The 15,826-nt window shown below is 40.3% G+C and overlaps 1 protein-coding gene across 1 annotated transcript in view; it reads left to right on the top strand.

The window, feature by feature from the left end:
* Nucleotides 1-15,176, top strand: part of ksr2 (kinase suppressor of ras 2) — a 70,554-nt gene extending 55,378 nt beyond the window's left edge. The window contains exons 15-21 of the mRNA XM_068738336.1: nt 1,591-1,639; nt 4,445-4,806; nt 7,103-7,199; nt 7,296-7,429; nt 8,567-8,701; nt 13,422-13,551; nt 15,030-15,176. Of these exons, the coding sequence (XP_068594437.1) occupies nt 1,591-1,639; nt 4,445-4,806; nt 7,103-7,199; nt 7,296-7,429; nt 8,567-8,701; nt 13,422-13,551; nt 15,030-15,176 (1,054 nt within the window). The remainder of the gene's footprint in view (nt 1-1,590; nt 1,640-4,444; nt 4,807-7,102; nt 7,200-7,295; nt 7,430-8,566; nt 8,702-13,421; nt 13,552-15,029) is intronic.
* The last annotated feature ends 650 nt before the right edge of the window (nt 15,177-15,826 follow it).

A 15,826-nucleotide genomic window follows, 5' to 3' on the forward strand; every position in this document is an offset into this window, starting at 1 on the left:
GCTCTTGCAGTGGCAGCTGGCAGATTCCTTCTGTCTTAATAGCCTCAGTCCAGGGTTAATGAGGGCCTGTCTCAGACCCCAGCGCTCGGCAGGTACCCCTCATTAGAGCAGAGATTGAATCACTGGTAGGGGCCCTTAGCACCACAGGAATCACATTATCTTATGTGCTGGCTCACCTGTGGTCTGCCTGCCAGGTCTGGGATTGCTTTGCAAACCAATATTAATACACCACAAAGAGGTTGCGGGAGGTTACCCGGTGCTGTTACACATCCAGTTATGTGGAAAAAAGGAGGCGGTTGAGGAGAAGAAGTGGATCCATTTGTGTTTCATCCGTCTTACCCAGAGTGCAGGCAGTGTACATGACAAGGTCAGAAATTAATGGGGACTCAGGGCACAAATATGCTTGAACGTTCATAAAGCAACTGTGAAATCGAAAATTAGGGTCAGAAAGCACCGTCAGTAATTAGGAACTCTTTGTTACGTTTAATGCTGTTCACATTTTATACATTTATATGTGAAATAGTAATGACAAATATGCTCTTTCCACTGATCAACAGTATAAAGATCTCTCATGCAGTAATTATTTCCAGTGTAACCCCAGAGGGAAACGTTTTAAGAACAAAACACGCTTCCTGATTGTCAACAAAAATAAAGATTTGAAAATACAAAAAAATTCACTCAAGGATGTCCTATAGCTGGAAACCAAGGAGGAGAAACTGATTGCATTTACACTCTTACGTGTGTGGCATAGACAGCATTGTGAAAATTGTTATTTTATTAATGATTAAAATGTCTCAGCATTGGAGTTGATTCTGCATTAACTGATTTTCTTGCATTTGAAAAAAAGACTGAAAAGCTGCCCACTCACGAAATAAAGTGGACAGCTGACAGCTTCAGAAGCTGTGCAGCTTTACTGTATTGTGTAATCGTGCTCTGGCACACACAACAGACTGAACTCACTGCTGGACTGTTCAGTCCCTGTTTCAGCAGCGCTCATCGACTCAAGGCTTCACTTCTCTTAAATATACCACAGGGGGGAGGGGGGGCAATCAATGAGCAATCAGTCCACTGAGGTGGGAGGAGCCAATACTTGAAGTTGCAACCTTCAGCTTTGACGATCTACATGTCACTCATTGATTTCAGCTGTGGGTCTGATAACATGTTCAATCAGCACACACCTACACACACACAAAATACAACTACATTTAAAAGATACAAATTTGAATATTAAGCACATATTTATTTTACAGACAGGAGGTTTCCTGTCAAATTAAAACATATTTACAGGGTGCAGGATTTTTTTATACAATTTTTATGCAGTTTGTCGCCCTTATAATGATTTTCCTTTAACATCTCCTATTCTGGTGTGAGCTGCAACTGTCAAAATATCTAACGTAGCTGCACGAACTAAATCTTTTTAAATGTTGCAACATTGTCAGGAAAATTGAAATCCAAAATGGTTCATTTGGGCTTACATTTTGCAATAAAGAATCAAAATGTAACACACGGCAAAAACAAGCATAGGCTCATCATTTAGATGGGCAAAAGGAGACACATTTTCTCTCTATTGATTTCTGCTCTTTGTTTTAGGAATGAGGGCAACCCTTTGCTTCAAATCGAAGTTGAACCTACATCAGACGTGAGTTCTTCTTATCATCTTGAAGTGTGACCTTTTATGATGCTGCTGAATCACTGTAAACTTCCCAGTCTTTTATTTCTTTACACGGTGTAGTCAGTGACGTCAGCGTGAACTTTTCACAGCTTCTTGCTTTCTTGTGCATCTACCAAAGCGGGCATCAGGTTAACCTCGCTTGTACATCTGTACATCTGTCGGTTTCAAGTGTGCTGTTTGTTCTGCACATGATGGGATGTGATCTATTTCAGTGGTTTTCATTTCATTTTTTAACCACTGGAACACAAATTGCAGATGAAAGAATTGGCTGCATGGTATGAACACACAATGTCTCACCTCACCGGATTACTGAGAATGATGAGCTCAATAACAATGCTGCAGTGTGGGGTTGTATTGGGGACAGAGTCTTACATTGTTCTCTACACAGTCTTTTCCTGAAATTCGTCTTCATGCTTGCGACAGCTTAGAAGCCCATCTCACATAGTACGGTTTGTAGGAAACAGCATCCAGAAACCTGGCAATGCTTTCTGACTGAAATCAGCTTTCACAGGGTTTTTTTCCCCTGGATGTCTCAATGAGACTCTCCCTCACACATACGGTAGGTGACCTGACTTGGTGGACAAAAAGTGACAAAGAATCCAATTATCCCTGTTGACTTTTTCGGGGAAGTACCTGTGCAACTTTGCATGTGGCTTGTCGAGGCGTTTCTGTATGTCATGTTGCTTGTTTAAGTGTTTAATGGCTTGATGTTCATTTACTTATTTGTTCTGCACATTTGCTATGTCTTATGTCTTTAAATCCAAATGTTGGCAATGAACTCCTTTGTTGCCATTTTAATAGACAATTATTTATGACTTCCTGAAACTGACATCACTGAGTACTAACAAAGTGCATGAAGTGAAATGTATATACTGCATATACAGACATAAATTTATACTGGTTTTCTTACACACCTCTAAATATTTGCTTTGATGGAGGCCTAAAGATGCGTCTGTCCTCTCATAATTGGTTTTGATATTTGTTCGATTTGTTTACTTTGAAAGCAGCACGTAGAATAACAAGTTTTTCCTGCAACAGTGATATATTAAAAAAATATATGATACTGTCTTGAATGATATTCCAGAGGGTGTATTTAAATAGGTTCTGCTCTACACTAAATGTAAAATCAAATCAGAATAAATCAGTCAGTTTCTCCACTGGGTGTTTTCTTTCTCTCTCTCTCTCTCTGTCTCTTTTTTTTTTTTTCATTTTGTGGATAAAGGCAGGGGGAAAGTAGAAGGGAGAGGGAGGGGATGACAAAGAGCAAAGAGCTCTGCCAGGTGAGCTCCCATGTCACCCGGGGTCTATTGAGACTAGATACAGGCATGCGTACAATATGTGCTGCCTGTTTTCACATAAATCTGAATATTTGTGATGTAAACAGTCTCCCTGTCTTTTGCTCGGTCTCTGGATGGCTGCTGTTGGTTTGAGTTCCCTGCCGTTTCCTTTCTGTCTGTGGATTTCTACGACCGAGTGACGCTTTCTGTCTGTTTATCGTCTCCCACGCTCTCTTTCATAAGGCGGCCGGGTGATTCGCAGGTCATGTTTTTTGAATACCACCCACACAATTTAAGAGCCAGTCCGTGCTGCCGAACTTACAGAAATACGTGGTTTCAATCCCAGGTTTGAGGACTGAGCTAATGACGGAGAGGATGTGAATGCTGTGTTGCTCTCCAAGTCACTGATCCTGCTGGGAGCAGCCGCGCTTGTCTTCCTCCTCATCCGTTTTCTCCCACTCAAATGACTGGGAGGATCTCAAGTTATAATTAACAGGCAAATAGTTCCAAACACTTCTTCTTAATTGTTGTATAACAGCAAACCAAGTAACCCTCCATTACAGACGTGCACTCTGTCTAACTCTTCGTCTCACTTTCGCCAACATTATGTGTGTTTGAGAGACAGAGAATGACAGACAGATTAGAGGCTAGATGTAAGAGTTTAGATGTGAGATGTAACATTCTGTCATTCAATGAGCTACTGTCCAAACTCACACTATTTTCTTGTAAAGAAAACTATGAATATTTAAATAAAATACGTAATAGAAAATGAAAGCTCGGGGTGGCAACTTTATGCCTCAGCCCCTTCTCTTTTCCTTATTTCATTCATACATTTTTGCATCTGTTGTTTCCTTTCTTTCGCCTACTCTTTTAGTTTATTTTGCCATTCTACTGTACCGCACTCTTTTTTTTTGTGATGGTAGCCTTGAGTTTCACCTTAACTTGGTTAGCAGGCTTCCATCAGTAGCTGCCATTAGCGGTGCCTTGTCCGCAGACAGCGGTGAAAATGTGGTATAAATGTATCTTTTCTCTCCCAAGCAAGTGGAATGGTGCTGAAAAGAGCACTTGGAGGACAGACTGATAAATGTTCCACATGGTAAAAGTGTGGTGGGAGTCTGAACAAATGATCATAAAAAGTGGATGGGACTTATGGGGGTGTTCAGTGGATCCTATATCCTTTTCTCGGGAGGAGAGATCCACTTAATCTTCCTTGCTCAAATTATAGAAGACACCACAGTTTTCAAAATGAGCAGATTAACAACTATGCATGTATCCTGCATCAGAAACGTGTACTTAGTTCGGAGGCAGCTTTAATATTTGTAATCCGCCAGCCGCTGAATGACATTTGTTGGAATTTAATATATATCTTTATAGAAATGTTCTACATCAACTTTTTTTGTATTATATATATACTGCATATTATTTTTTATCAGCTTGCATACTGCTGAATTTGGGAAATGCTTCTAAAGGACAATTGCATTTTGCCTTTTAACAGAACGAGGAGGGCAACGATGAAGACTCTGGTGATGAGTTTGAGGAAATGAACCTGTCGCTCCTTTCGGCTCGCAACTTCCCACGCAAGGTCAGCCAGACCAGCATCTTCCTTCAGGAGTGGGACATCCCTTTCGAACAGCTGGAGATTGGTGAGATGATTGGCAAGGGACGCTTTGGTAAAGTGTTCCATGGGCGCTGGCACGGTGAGGTGGCCATCCGCTTGATCGACATCGAGCGTGACAACGAGGACCAGCTCAAGGCCTTCAAGCGTGAGGTGATGGCCTACCGCAACACTCGCCATGAGAATGTGGTGCTCTTTATGGGAGCCTGCATGAGCCCCCCACACTTGGCCATCATCACCAGGTAAGGATTGAGTTGACACAGAATACGTTTTATTTATTGAACTCAAATTCAAACTTATTTTAGTTTGCATACCAATTATACATTTCAATATTGTAACTGCTGCAATTTAAGGAAGTCATGTTTGTGTTCTTGTTAAAATGAATACCAATTTTCCTTTCAATAAATCTGCACAGGAAAATGTTTGCATTTTTTCCACACTGCGGTTATCATCAACACAAGCTGTGACCAAAAATTAATATTGTATAATTTACTCCTCATTTAAAAGCATATTTTAAATTTGTTGTTCTTTATATTGTATTGATTAATGAAGGCATTGAAGTGAAGGAACAGAAACATTTCATAGCAGATTAACAGATTTATATTCAAATCCATCACACATCTTATTATTGAGATAGCTTCATTCTGGTCACAAATACGTTTGAAGTAACAGACACTGATTGATTGAGATGTGTCATTGCGGCTGATGCCAGATGAAGTTATTGCAAGAGTAGCGAAGCTGACAGATGAGCTTCTCAGAACTTCTCACTGTTGATTGCAAAAAAAAATAGTTGCAAATGTCAAGGCAACAGGTGGCTTTGTTACCCACTAACGCTCTGCATCTCCTTTTACACTGTTGAATTCAAACATTCACTTGATGCTTAAAGTGAAACAAGTCCAACATTACAAATTAAATCCAAATGTGCTTTATTGGTTTGTTAAAGGTGAGCATTTTCTGAAGATTTTCTCAAAATGTATTTAATAATTTTTACTTTATCTTACATTCCTTTATTTATTATAATTATAAGTCTTTGTTGCTTTATTGCTAGCAACATGTAAGACGGGGCCATCTGTGATTTTACTGCCGGGTTTTAATCTAATAACAAGACAAAATACACAAGTAACTTTCCCCATTAGCTGCTTCTGTCACCAAATGCTGCCTTTCAGTAAAGCTTATAGAGTGATATTGTCTGAGATATAGCTGTAATTGCTGTCAAATGATATAATGTTTATGCAAAGGTGCGGGCTGAAGTGACACACAGACTATAAAACCACAGCCCAAGGGAAGAGGTGCACTAAAAATGTAGTCGGGATGCTGGGAATGAATATGCATGAACTGTTGGCTTCAGGTCCTCTGTTGGTCACCTGTGTGGCACAGTCAGGGTTGAGGGCTTCAGGTATGAAGCAGGGGGCTGTTGAAGGGCTGTCTTTTAACACGCTGTTATGATGGCACCGCTCCAGACATGTGACACCACCTCCGTGCACCACTGCTACGCACTGTCACTGAGTGGGCCAGCAATTCACTTTTGGATGATGACATTTTATTTTCTAACAACATCTCAGACTGAGCTTGAGCTTTTGTTCAAAATGGTAAAAAATGACTATTTAAATGAAGCGAGTTGATTAATATGAACTGAGAAGGGTGTTAATAAATGATAGTATTTCAAAAGCTGATGAACTGACAATTTACTCCTCATTTACAATTGTTTTCCCCCATAATGTATTGATTAATGAAGGCATTGAGGTGAAGGAAGAGAGATATTTTTTAGCAGATTCACAGATTTATATTAAAATACATCACGTAACACAGCTTATTGTTAAAACCGTGCTTGCTTCATTCTGGTCACAAATACCTTTGACGTAACAGACACTGATTGATTAAGATGAGTGATTGCAGCTGATGCCAGATGCAGAGCAAAGAGCAGAACTCCTTGCTGCTGATTGCTAAATTACTTTTTTCTTTATCCAGATATAAGGATCAAGTTGTGTGCAAATTAAGAAAGCCAAGAGGGGGCAAGGTGATGCTATATGGATTCCAATCCACAATCCCATCAGTAGAAAATGTGTCCTTTAATTATTAGAGGCCTTTCCAGCCTTCTTTTCATTTTCGGGGCGCAACATGTCTCCCGTATTCTGAACTATGTCAACAAATTGGTGCCAAATTGGTTAGAAAGCCCCTCTTCTAGCAGGGCAACGTAAATAATAAATGAACTGTGACCGATCCTGTATACATATTCAATTTGATATCTTAATAAAATACTACTGTACAACACTTTAGTAACAGTATCGTAATATTAACTATGAATTTGCTGATCGGGAGTGATACAGAATGATGTTTTCAGATGGGACAAACTAGCGAGGGTAACTAACCAATTTTGCACTCAATGAAAACAATTTCCATTAAGGTTACCGGTACTCAATGAATCAGTCTTCACCTATATTACAATATCGTAAAAACACCTGGTGTTGACTAAATAAAGCAATTATGAATTACAGAAGGAATTAAGTGAGGCTGTTTCTTTTTATTTTCCTCTCACAGTTTGTGTAAAGGTCGGACACTTTATTCTGTGGTACGGGATGCAAAAGTCATTCTGGATGTCAACAAGACAAGACAGATTGCACAAGAGATGGTCAAGGTAAAACATCTCAACAATGATTTCCCAGAAAACACTGCAGCACACATTGTGTTTTAGAAAAGCAACAGCTGTGAGTGTTTTTGTGTGTGTCCTCAGGGGATGGGCTACCTTCACGCTAAAGGGATTTTACACAAAGACATGAAGTCGAAGAATGTGTTTTACGACAACGGCAAAGTTGTCATCACCGACTTTGGACTCTTCACCATATCTGGGGTTTTGCAGGCTGGCAGGTGACTATGTCTAAAATATCTGTCTTAACGTCAATATTAAAATAGCAAACAGATAAAACAAAATATTGAGTGATGATAAATAGAGGCGGACTGAGTAATTATTTTCTGTGACTGTCCTTTTTTTGTTGTTGTATTTTTTAAGACAGGAAGTAAGGACAGTGTTTCTTTTAAGACTTGTTAATTAATAACAAAAGGGAATACTAAAAAAGGACAGCGGTTTCAAAGTACTTCTGGTTCTTTCAAAACAAATAGACCTCAGGGGCTAATTATCTATACTCTTGGAGAGAAAATAATCGTATTGCCCAAAATTGTGTTGCTGTCATTGAGCTACAATTAAAATTGCCTTCAACAATGTGTTTCAACTGGATTGAATTTTTCACAAAGCTGACCACGGGTGAGACGTGCGTCTGATTGATCTGTTCAGTTGGTGACGGCAACAATCAGCATCACCTGTAGTTCCATTAGGATGAGCGAGCAACATTTCTGCTGACATTTAGAGATGCAGTGATATTTAGCACGACATACTCAAACCCATCGCAGCTGACAGGAATCATAGCAGAGGTATGCAAATTAGAGGCAGATGAAGGGCCGATGCATCTCGCCAGTGAGCCGCGACTCGGTTTGATTTTCCTCTTTTCTATTGTGGATTTTCAACACGGAGAAACACCAGTATCGCCTTTTGTCTCGCCTCTTAGCACGATTGACTGACATGTCCCTGCCTGTGTCTTTTTTCTCCTCTTTACATTATAGAATTACAATTCAGCAGTGTTATCAGCACATGCCTCAAAACCGACATCGTACAGTGTAACACAGATTGTGATAAAGACTTTATTGGACTGAAATTTAATTGATAGGTGGTTTTAATAATCTAACAGATGCTTTATTGTTTAAATGCTGATTGAGTGCATAATTAAATGATAAATGAGGAAGGGGCTTGAAATTGCAGCAGTGTTCCTGCGATGCAACCACAAAGCTAAAAGTACTCCCACTTTTCTTTAGCAATAATTCCCCTTATGCTATCTGCAATAGAAATGCAGTGCGATGAGAATTGAGCAATACAACATATTTAATTGCTTGGTAGCTTGATATAGCAGCTCGGTAAACACATCTCCATCTCCCTGTTTCCACGTTCTTCAGCCGGAGAGAAGACAAACTGAGAATTCCAAATGGCTGGCTGTGTCACCTGGCCCCAGAAATCATTCAGCAGCTCTCTCCAGACACAGAGGAGGACAAGCTCCCCTTTAGCAAACAGTCAGATGTCTTTGCTTTTGGGTAAGTGTCCTCTGACCTGATGGCAGAGAGGGATTTCACACCCAGAATGGGTGACTTCATTTAATGTGTCCTTACTTTCATAGATCTGAGCCCTGATGTCACATGACAACCAGGCAACTGTCATTAAGAGTTTTAAAAGATACAGATTTTCACTGCCTGCTGTACAAAGATAAATGTGATAAAATGCAATGTTCTCAAAGACAGTTGTGCTCCTACGATTGTAATACATTAGATATCCAACCTATAGGCATTTAATTATAAGGATGAATAATTTTAAAACAAATGTGATTTATAAAGTCAAGACTCCACTTACAATACACTATATCATTTTCCACTCAGACACCTGACCTGACTGCCGTTATGAATAGACACTCAGTTATGATGGCACTCGGGGAGCAAACAATGCACAAATAAGCATTTAGAATTGATAGAGACCTCACTTGCTCTGGATTTGTTCCCACGTGTGGATGTGATTTGGAGCCTTAGTCAGTCAAAATATATAAAACTAAATCAACATTTACTTAAAATTTATTGGATTACTGCAGGGGGAAGGTACAATTTAGGATTGTTGAGGAGCCTAGAGACATCAGCTAATTTATCAGGCAGGATGAGGGAATGACAAATGAGATTGGATTTCAGATTTTATATTCGGGATTTCAAACAGATGGTGCTTTGGCAGAGTGTTTGTTGAGTTAGGGTCTCAGCTGTACAGAAGGTGATGTGCCTTTGTGTTTAGCCAGCAGCAACGGAAGATTGTGAAAGCAACATTTCCACAATAAACGGTCTTAAAATGGCTAAACATTTGTATTTAGAATATTTTGCTGAGTACCATCACAATGTTTTTCATGTTTCAATAAAAAAGATAGCAAACATTTAAACGATTATATTGTTGGGAATGCTGGTTGTTTTAAAACAAGGACAACAAATCACAAACTAGTTTATTGTTGTACAAACTGTGTACTTGCATTGAACAGAATAATTTAACATTGATCAGTGGAGCAACTAAGGTAAATGTAAATTACAAGAGGATTAGATCTCTGTGTTGAATAAATGAATAAGAGACCAATAATGAAACCAAGTCGACTATGTTAAATATGTTTAACTCGATACCAACCATTCAGGAGGAGTTTGCTGACCAAACGGACTCGGTTCGATTTGGGGAGCTGAAAGTTTCGGTTCTGCTTTCACGATGTGTTTTATAAAGCAAACTAAACTTCCTGAGCAGCATCATGTGGTTGAAAGGGGCGCTGGTCGATTGGACAAAGTAGGAGGGGGAAGTCCCTGCCTCTCCCATGTTTCTTTTGTTTTGGTGTGTACGCTGTACTTCCTCTACCCTAGATGCACTGCGTATAGCGTTACTACGTACATTTGGTTCTGTGTTTGGTCTGGTGAGTTTTCACACTGCATTCCAACCAAACCAGGATTCGGTTGGAATGCGAACTGTGAAATCGTGCAAGCAAACCGTGACCCACGTTGTCAAGCGGACCAGAGTTCACCTGTTTGATCCGCACCAGAGTTCGGATGAGCTTTTACACCTGCCCAAACGAAGCGTACTATCCCATGAAATGAACTCTGGTCAGTTTAAACTGAACCAAACAGCTCTGGTATGAGAGAGACTGCTCTTGTAACATTGATGTATTCCACTTTATACACTGGGCTTTCCATGTTAGCAGCTGGATGTCTGGCAGACTGGCTATATTACATCCACCACATTGACCACTGAGGTTTTTAATGACATCTGGTTGAATACTGATTATTTTTTTCTCTTTTTTCCTCTTTGTGTCCATATCGTACTTCATGTGATGTGAATTAACTTTTGAGGGGATCGCTGCACTCCATGTTCTAAGATTAAGGGTGAAAAAAAGAAAAGAAAACTTAAGTCTTGTGAAAAGAAGGCTCTGTGAACCAAGCTAAGCTTTCCATCTTTAGACCTTCATGTGGGAAAATGTTTCACAAAAGAGAGTTCAAAGGCACAGCTTGCAGATAAACACAAAAAGAGAACCAGCTGAAGTTGTGAAAATTCTGAGAATTGGCTGCGAAATTTGAAACTGCTGTAATTATATTACAATAAATATGAAGCTACAGCCAGCAGGAGGCTTGCTTATCTGAGCATAAACGCAACACATAGACTGGCACAATACAAAGCTAACAAAATTTACCTGCCAGTACTTGTGTAGCGTCTAATACACTATATTTGATTGTCCATTCTGTAGACTTGAGTGACATTTAATCATATGGTTGCTGATTGAGATCAGCCTTCTGGCTTTTTCCTCCTGTGGCCTCTAAAAACACGAGAACAATGTTAGAAGACATCTTTAGAGTTTGTGTTTTTTCTCTCTCTCCATTCTGGCTGGTGTTGAAACATGGTAGGGTAACATTGCAGCTTTTGGAAGAAGAAATTCCTCCTGATGCCAAAGCGTAGGCAACGTAAATAAAACACAACAATCCATAGTTTCAGGTGACTAAATTCTTCCGTCCATCCATCTATCCATCCATTCATCCATCCATCCATCCATCATCCACCGCTTATACGGGGCCGGGTTGTGGAGGCTACAGTCTGAGCAGGGATTTCTCGCATTCCCTCACCCCAGACACCTCCTCCAGATCTTCCGGGGGAATCCCGAGGCATTCCCAGGCCAGCCGGGAGGCATAATCTCTCCAGGTGTCCGGGGTCTTTCCTGAGGCTTCCTGCCGGCGGAACATGCTCGAACACCTCTCCAGGGAGACAACCAGGAGGCATTCGAAATAGATGGAGGAGCAGTGTCTCTACTTAGAGTTCCTCCATGGTGACTGAGCTCCTCACCCTGTCTCTAAGGGTGCGCCCAGCAACCCTGCAGAGGAAAGTCATTTTGACCGCTTGTATCCGGGATCTTGTCCTTTCAGTCATGAGCCAAAGCTCGTGACCACAGGTGAGAGTAGGAATGTAGATTGACCGGTAAATCGACAGCTTCTCTCAGCTCAGCTCCTTCTTCACCACGACAGACCTATATAACAACTGCATCACTGCAGCCACTGCATCAATCCGAATGTCAATCTCACGCTCCATATGTTCCTCACTTTAAACAAGTCCCCAAGATACGTGAACTCCTCCTCCGGCTGCAAAACAACCCAGTACACACTGAAAGTCCAGGTTCGATGAGGCTAACAGGGCAACATCGTCTGCAAAAAGTAAAGAGGAAATCCTTTGGCCCCCAAACCAGACCCAGTCCGGCCCCTGACTGCACCTAGAAATTCTGTCCAAAAATATTATAAACAGAACCGGTGATAAAAGGGCAGCCTTGCCGGAGTCTAACATGCACTTGGAACAGGTTTGACTTACTGGTGGAAATGTGAACCAAGCTCCTACTTTGATCATACACTGACCAGATAGCCCTCAGCAAAGGGCCCCAGACTCCATTCTCCCAAAGCACCTCCCCAACAAGAGAGTATGGCCAAGGATTTGCCTCCATAATATTTGGGCCATGATGCGCTTGGCCTGCTGGTACCCGTCAGCTCTTTCCGGAGTCCCACGAGTCAAAAAGACCCAATAAGATTCCTTCAGCTTGACGCCATCCTATATTTCCGGACTCCACCACTGGGTTTGGGCGCAACAGGCAACAGAGACCCTGAGACCACAGCTCTGAGCAGCTGCTTTGATAATGGAGGTGGGGAACATGGTCCATTCAGAGTCAATGTACCCAGCCTCTTATCCTAGAGGTGGGATTTGAAGAGCACACAGACAGAGGGCTCTGCTAGATGTTTCCAGCAAACCCTCAAAACACATTTGGTTCTGCTGAGACTGTCTGGCCCCTTACCATGCCGATGCATCCAACTCACCAATAGGTGGTGATCAGTTGACAGCTCTGCTCCTTTCTTCGACCCAGTGTCCAAGCCACGCGCCCGGAGGTCCGATGACTTGACATTAAAGTTGATCATTGATCTCCTAGGTTGTCCTGGTGCCATATGCACTTATCCTGGATGGATGTTATGAACCAAATCATCCCTTTGCAAGAGGCCTTTCCTGGAGTCCTGTCACTGAGAATTGTTGCCAGCTGCCATGTAGACAGACTTTAATGAATTTAAAGAAATTACATATTAAAGGTTCATTTGTGAGCTTCAGAGATGTTGATAGGCTTATGTTACCCAGAGGGAGTCTGGCTGTTTCCTCTTTTCCAGTATTTAACATAATCTTAATCTTTAATAACAAACTGTTGGCTTTAGCTTCATAATTAACATATAGTATTAATGTTCTCATTTAATTATCAGCAGAAAAATTAAGGAGATTTAGGCTATTTCTTTAACACACTGGTTTTTTTTTGTGTTCTAGCACAGATGGATTTTCAGATAGACCCTCATATGTAGATTTTGTCATGAGATAATTTTAAAGGGAAAATGAGTGCAGCACTATTACACAATGTCCAGCTGCTCTGTCAGCCTTTGTGTTACCTTGAGGTGACCCTTGTGGCTGTTTTACATATTCATTAACAATCAGCTGTCATCTTTTTCTGCTACTTCCGGTAAAGCGCTATCTTTGTGCTGCTCAAACATGACGTGCAGGACAATATGAATTTGCATGCGGGCGGTGTATGCTAATTCTGCATGAGCAGTAATTAAATATGATCTATTTGTTTAAGCTTTTGATAAAATTGCTCTGTAAGACTTTAAGAAGGTGACAAAGCTCATCCTTTTTTGTACTTACTTAGACCAAGCTTTTACCTGCTCCATTCTTCTGTCTTCATAGCACTATCTGGTATGAATTACATGCACGTGAGTGGCCTTACAAGAGTCAGCCAGCAGAGGTGATCATATGGCAGATTGGCAGTGGGATGAAACCCAACCTTGCCCAAACTGGCATGGGGAAGGAGATATCAGTAAGTCTTTCTGTTTAAATTGCCTAAAATGTGGCTTTTCAATTGTGAATTGCTGCATATTTTCCATGTTTATGGAGTCTTTGAATAACTACACGAATTAAAGGCTATAGTTACAGAATTGAAGTGGCGATGATCCAGAAGAGATCCTGGATTATGGATCATTTTTAAATTTTCATTAGCATTGCAGTCAATGGAGCTTCACATTTTGTTCCTCAATTTCTCGGTTGATTATTGACTGATGTTTATGCAATTTGACAGTTGTGTAGGATGGGGACCACTATTGTAACACCAAATTTCATCTGGATCGGATCCAGAATGAGGTCAGGAAAAATGTTACATTTTAATATTGAAAACCCCATTTACGGATTCAAAAATCAGTAAAAAATACACATAATTCTGATTCATTTTGACTTTTCATGGTTGGTGTATAAAGATACCAAGAACAAATTCACATTTATTTCCAGCCAATTATGAAATTATTTTCAGCATACAGGGTACACTGCAGAAAATACAATACAAACTGATTTCAATATCCTTCGTGTGCAGAATTTGTTTGATTTATCAAGTACATGAGGAAAATGAAGATATGATGAATATCACAAATAAAATGGCATTAAAGACAAATAAGGCAAAGAACGCAGCAAGGAATAATAATAAAAGACAATGAGAATGAAGTAGACAACAATGATGACGGTGGAAAATCAACAGAGAAGACAGAGTAACCAAGAAGACAACAGCAATTACCATGATGATGATTATGAAGACAATGGTTAATGACAGAGATGCTGAAGATGACAATGACAAAGCAACAATGAAAAGTAAAATGAAAAGGTCAAAGCAGCAAGTAGTTTTAACAAAACAACTCTTAATGAAAGTCATGTTCTTTATGTTTGTATGACCAGCACAATTATTCAATCATTTTAATATTGACATCAACATTATTTGCCTCATGCACTGTCTTCCACAGCAGCATGCTGGACCTCCTGACCATTTTGGTCATCACACAAAATCCGCTGGCCAAACCATCTCCCAACATCAGGTCACACACCTCAGACTAGAAAAATGTAGGATGCACTGCAGCAATCAGACCGAAAAAATATCAATATGATGATAATGATGAATTTCATCTGTTAAAATATTGGGCCAGTAATAGAAAGCCAAAACGGCTTTCATTGATTTAACGAGCACAGCATCGCCGCATTCAAAATGAGTAGTTGGTGGTACGCACTATTAAACGTGAAAACAAGAAAAACAGAGGAGACTGAGGAGATCTGCGGAGGAGTGTGGATGTGTTTAGCGTTTCAAAGGATGGGAACACATTTGAAATTTGCAAGACGTGTTCAACAACGGTTCTGAGATTGCATAGCAATCTATCTCTTAGATTATATTGGCGCTATGGACAATTCAATATGTCCGTGTTCCAGTATGTTTAAATGCATAATGTGAAGAGTAGTTGTTTTTTTTTTTTTGTTTTACAGGAAATTCTGCTTCTGTGCTGGGCAAACAAGCAGGAAGAGCGGCCCAGCTTCTCCAAGCTGGTAGATTTACTGGAAAAGCTGCCAAAACGGAACCGTCGCCTTTCCCACCCAGGGCACTTCTGGAAGTCAGCTGAGTATGTCAAATGAGTTAGGAACACAAAACAAGCAAGCAGTCACTATTAGAGAAGCAGCCACCATAATCACATACGTAACCCACCTCCTTAAAGAATGCCCTGAATCCAAAAGCCAGCCCAGTGATGAAAACTGCCCATGCTATGTGTATTTTCACAGAATGATCGCATGTGTGTGTACAGATTGACTGTCCGGTATCTGAAAGTAGTGGGGGACTCATAATTTCTTTGGTTTGCTTTAAACCATACTGGATATTTTTCCTTTGTTGTGTTTTATTCTTGACTTGATCCCTTCATTTGATCAGTTTTTTTTTCCTGGATGTCTCTTGCTCGTAACATTCAACAGCTCACATCATCCTGGACTTTAAAAAAAAAACTTGTTTGTATAATTATTAATTTTTATTCCACGTCTCTGATTTTGAATGAATGTAACTTTTTCATTAAACATTGTCTTGCCATTTCTTATGTCTGTCAACTGTGTAGGTCATTTGCCACTGTTACTTCATGGTCCCACATGTGTGGCTGTCTATACAGGTTATATATTTGTCTGAAGTCTTTATTTGATATAAAAAAAAAAGTCCAATTATTTGCCATTTGAATGTGAAGAAGCCAGTGTCCCTGTTTGTGTGGGGATGTGTTGGCACCGTTCTTTGATGGGTGGCTGTT

Source organism: Brachionichthys hirsutus, chromosome 4 (genome assembly GCF_040956055.1).
Source record: "Brachionichthys hirsutus isolate HB-005 chromosome 4, CSIRO-AGI_Bhir_v1, whole genome shotgun sequence".
NCBI classification, from domain to species: Eukaryota; Metazoa; Chordata; class Actinopteri; order Lophiiformes; family Brachionichthyidae; genus Brachionichthys; species Brachionichthys hirsutus.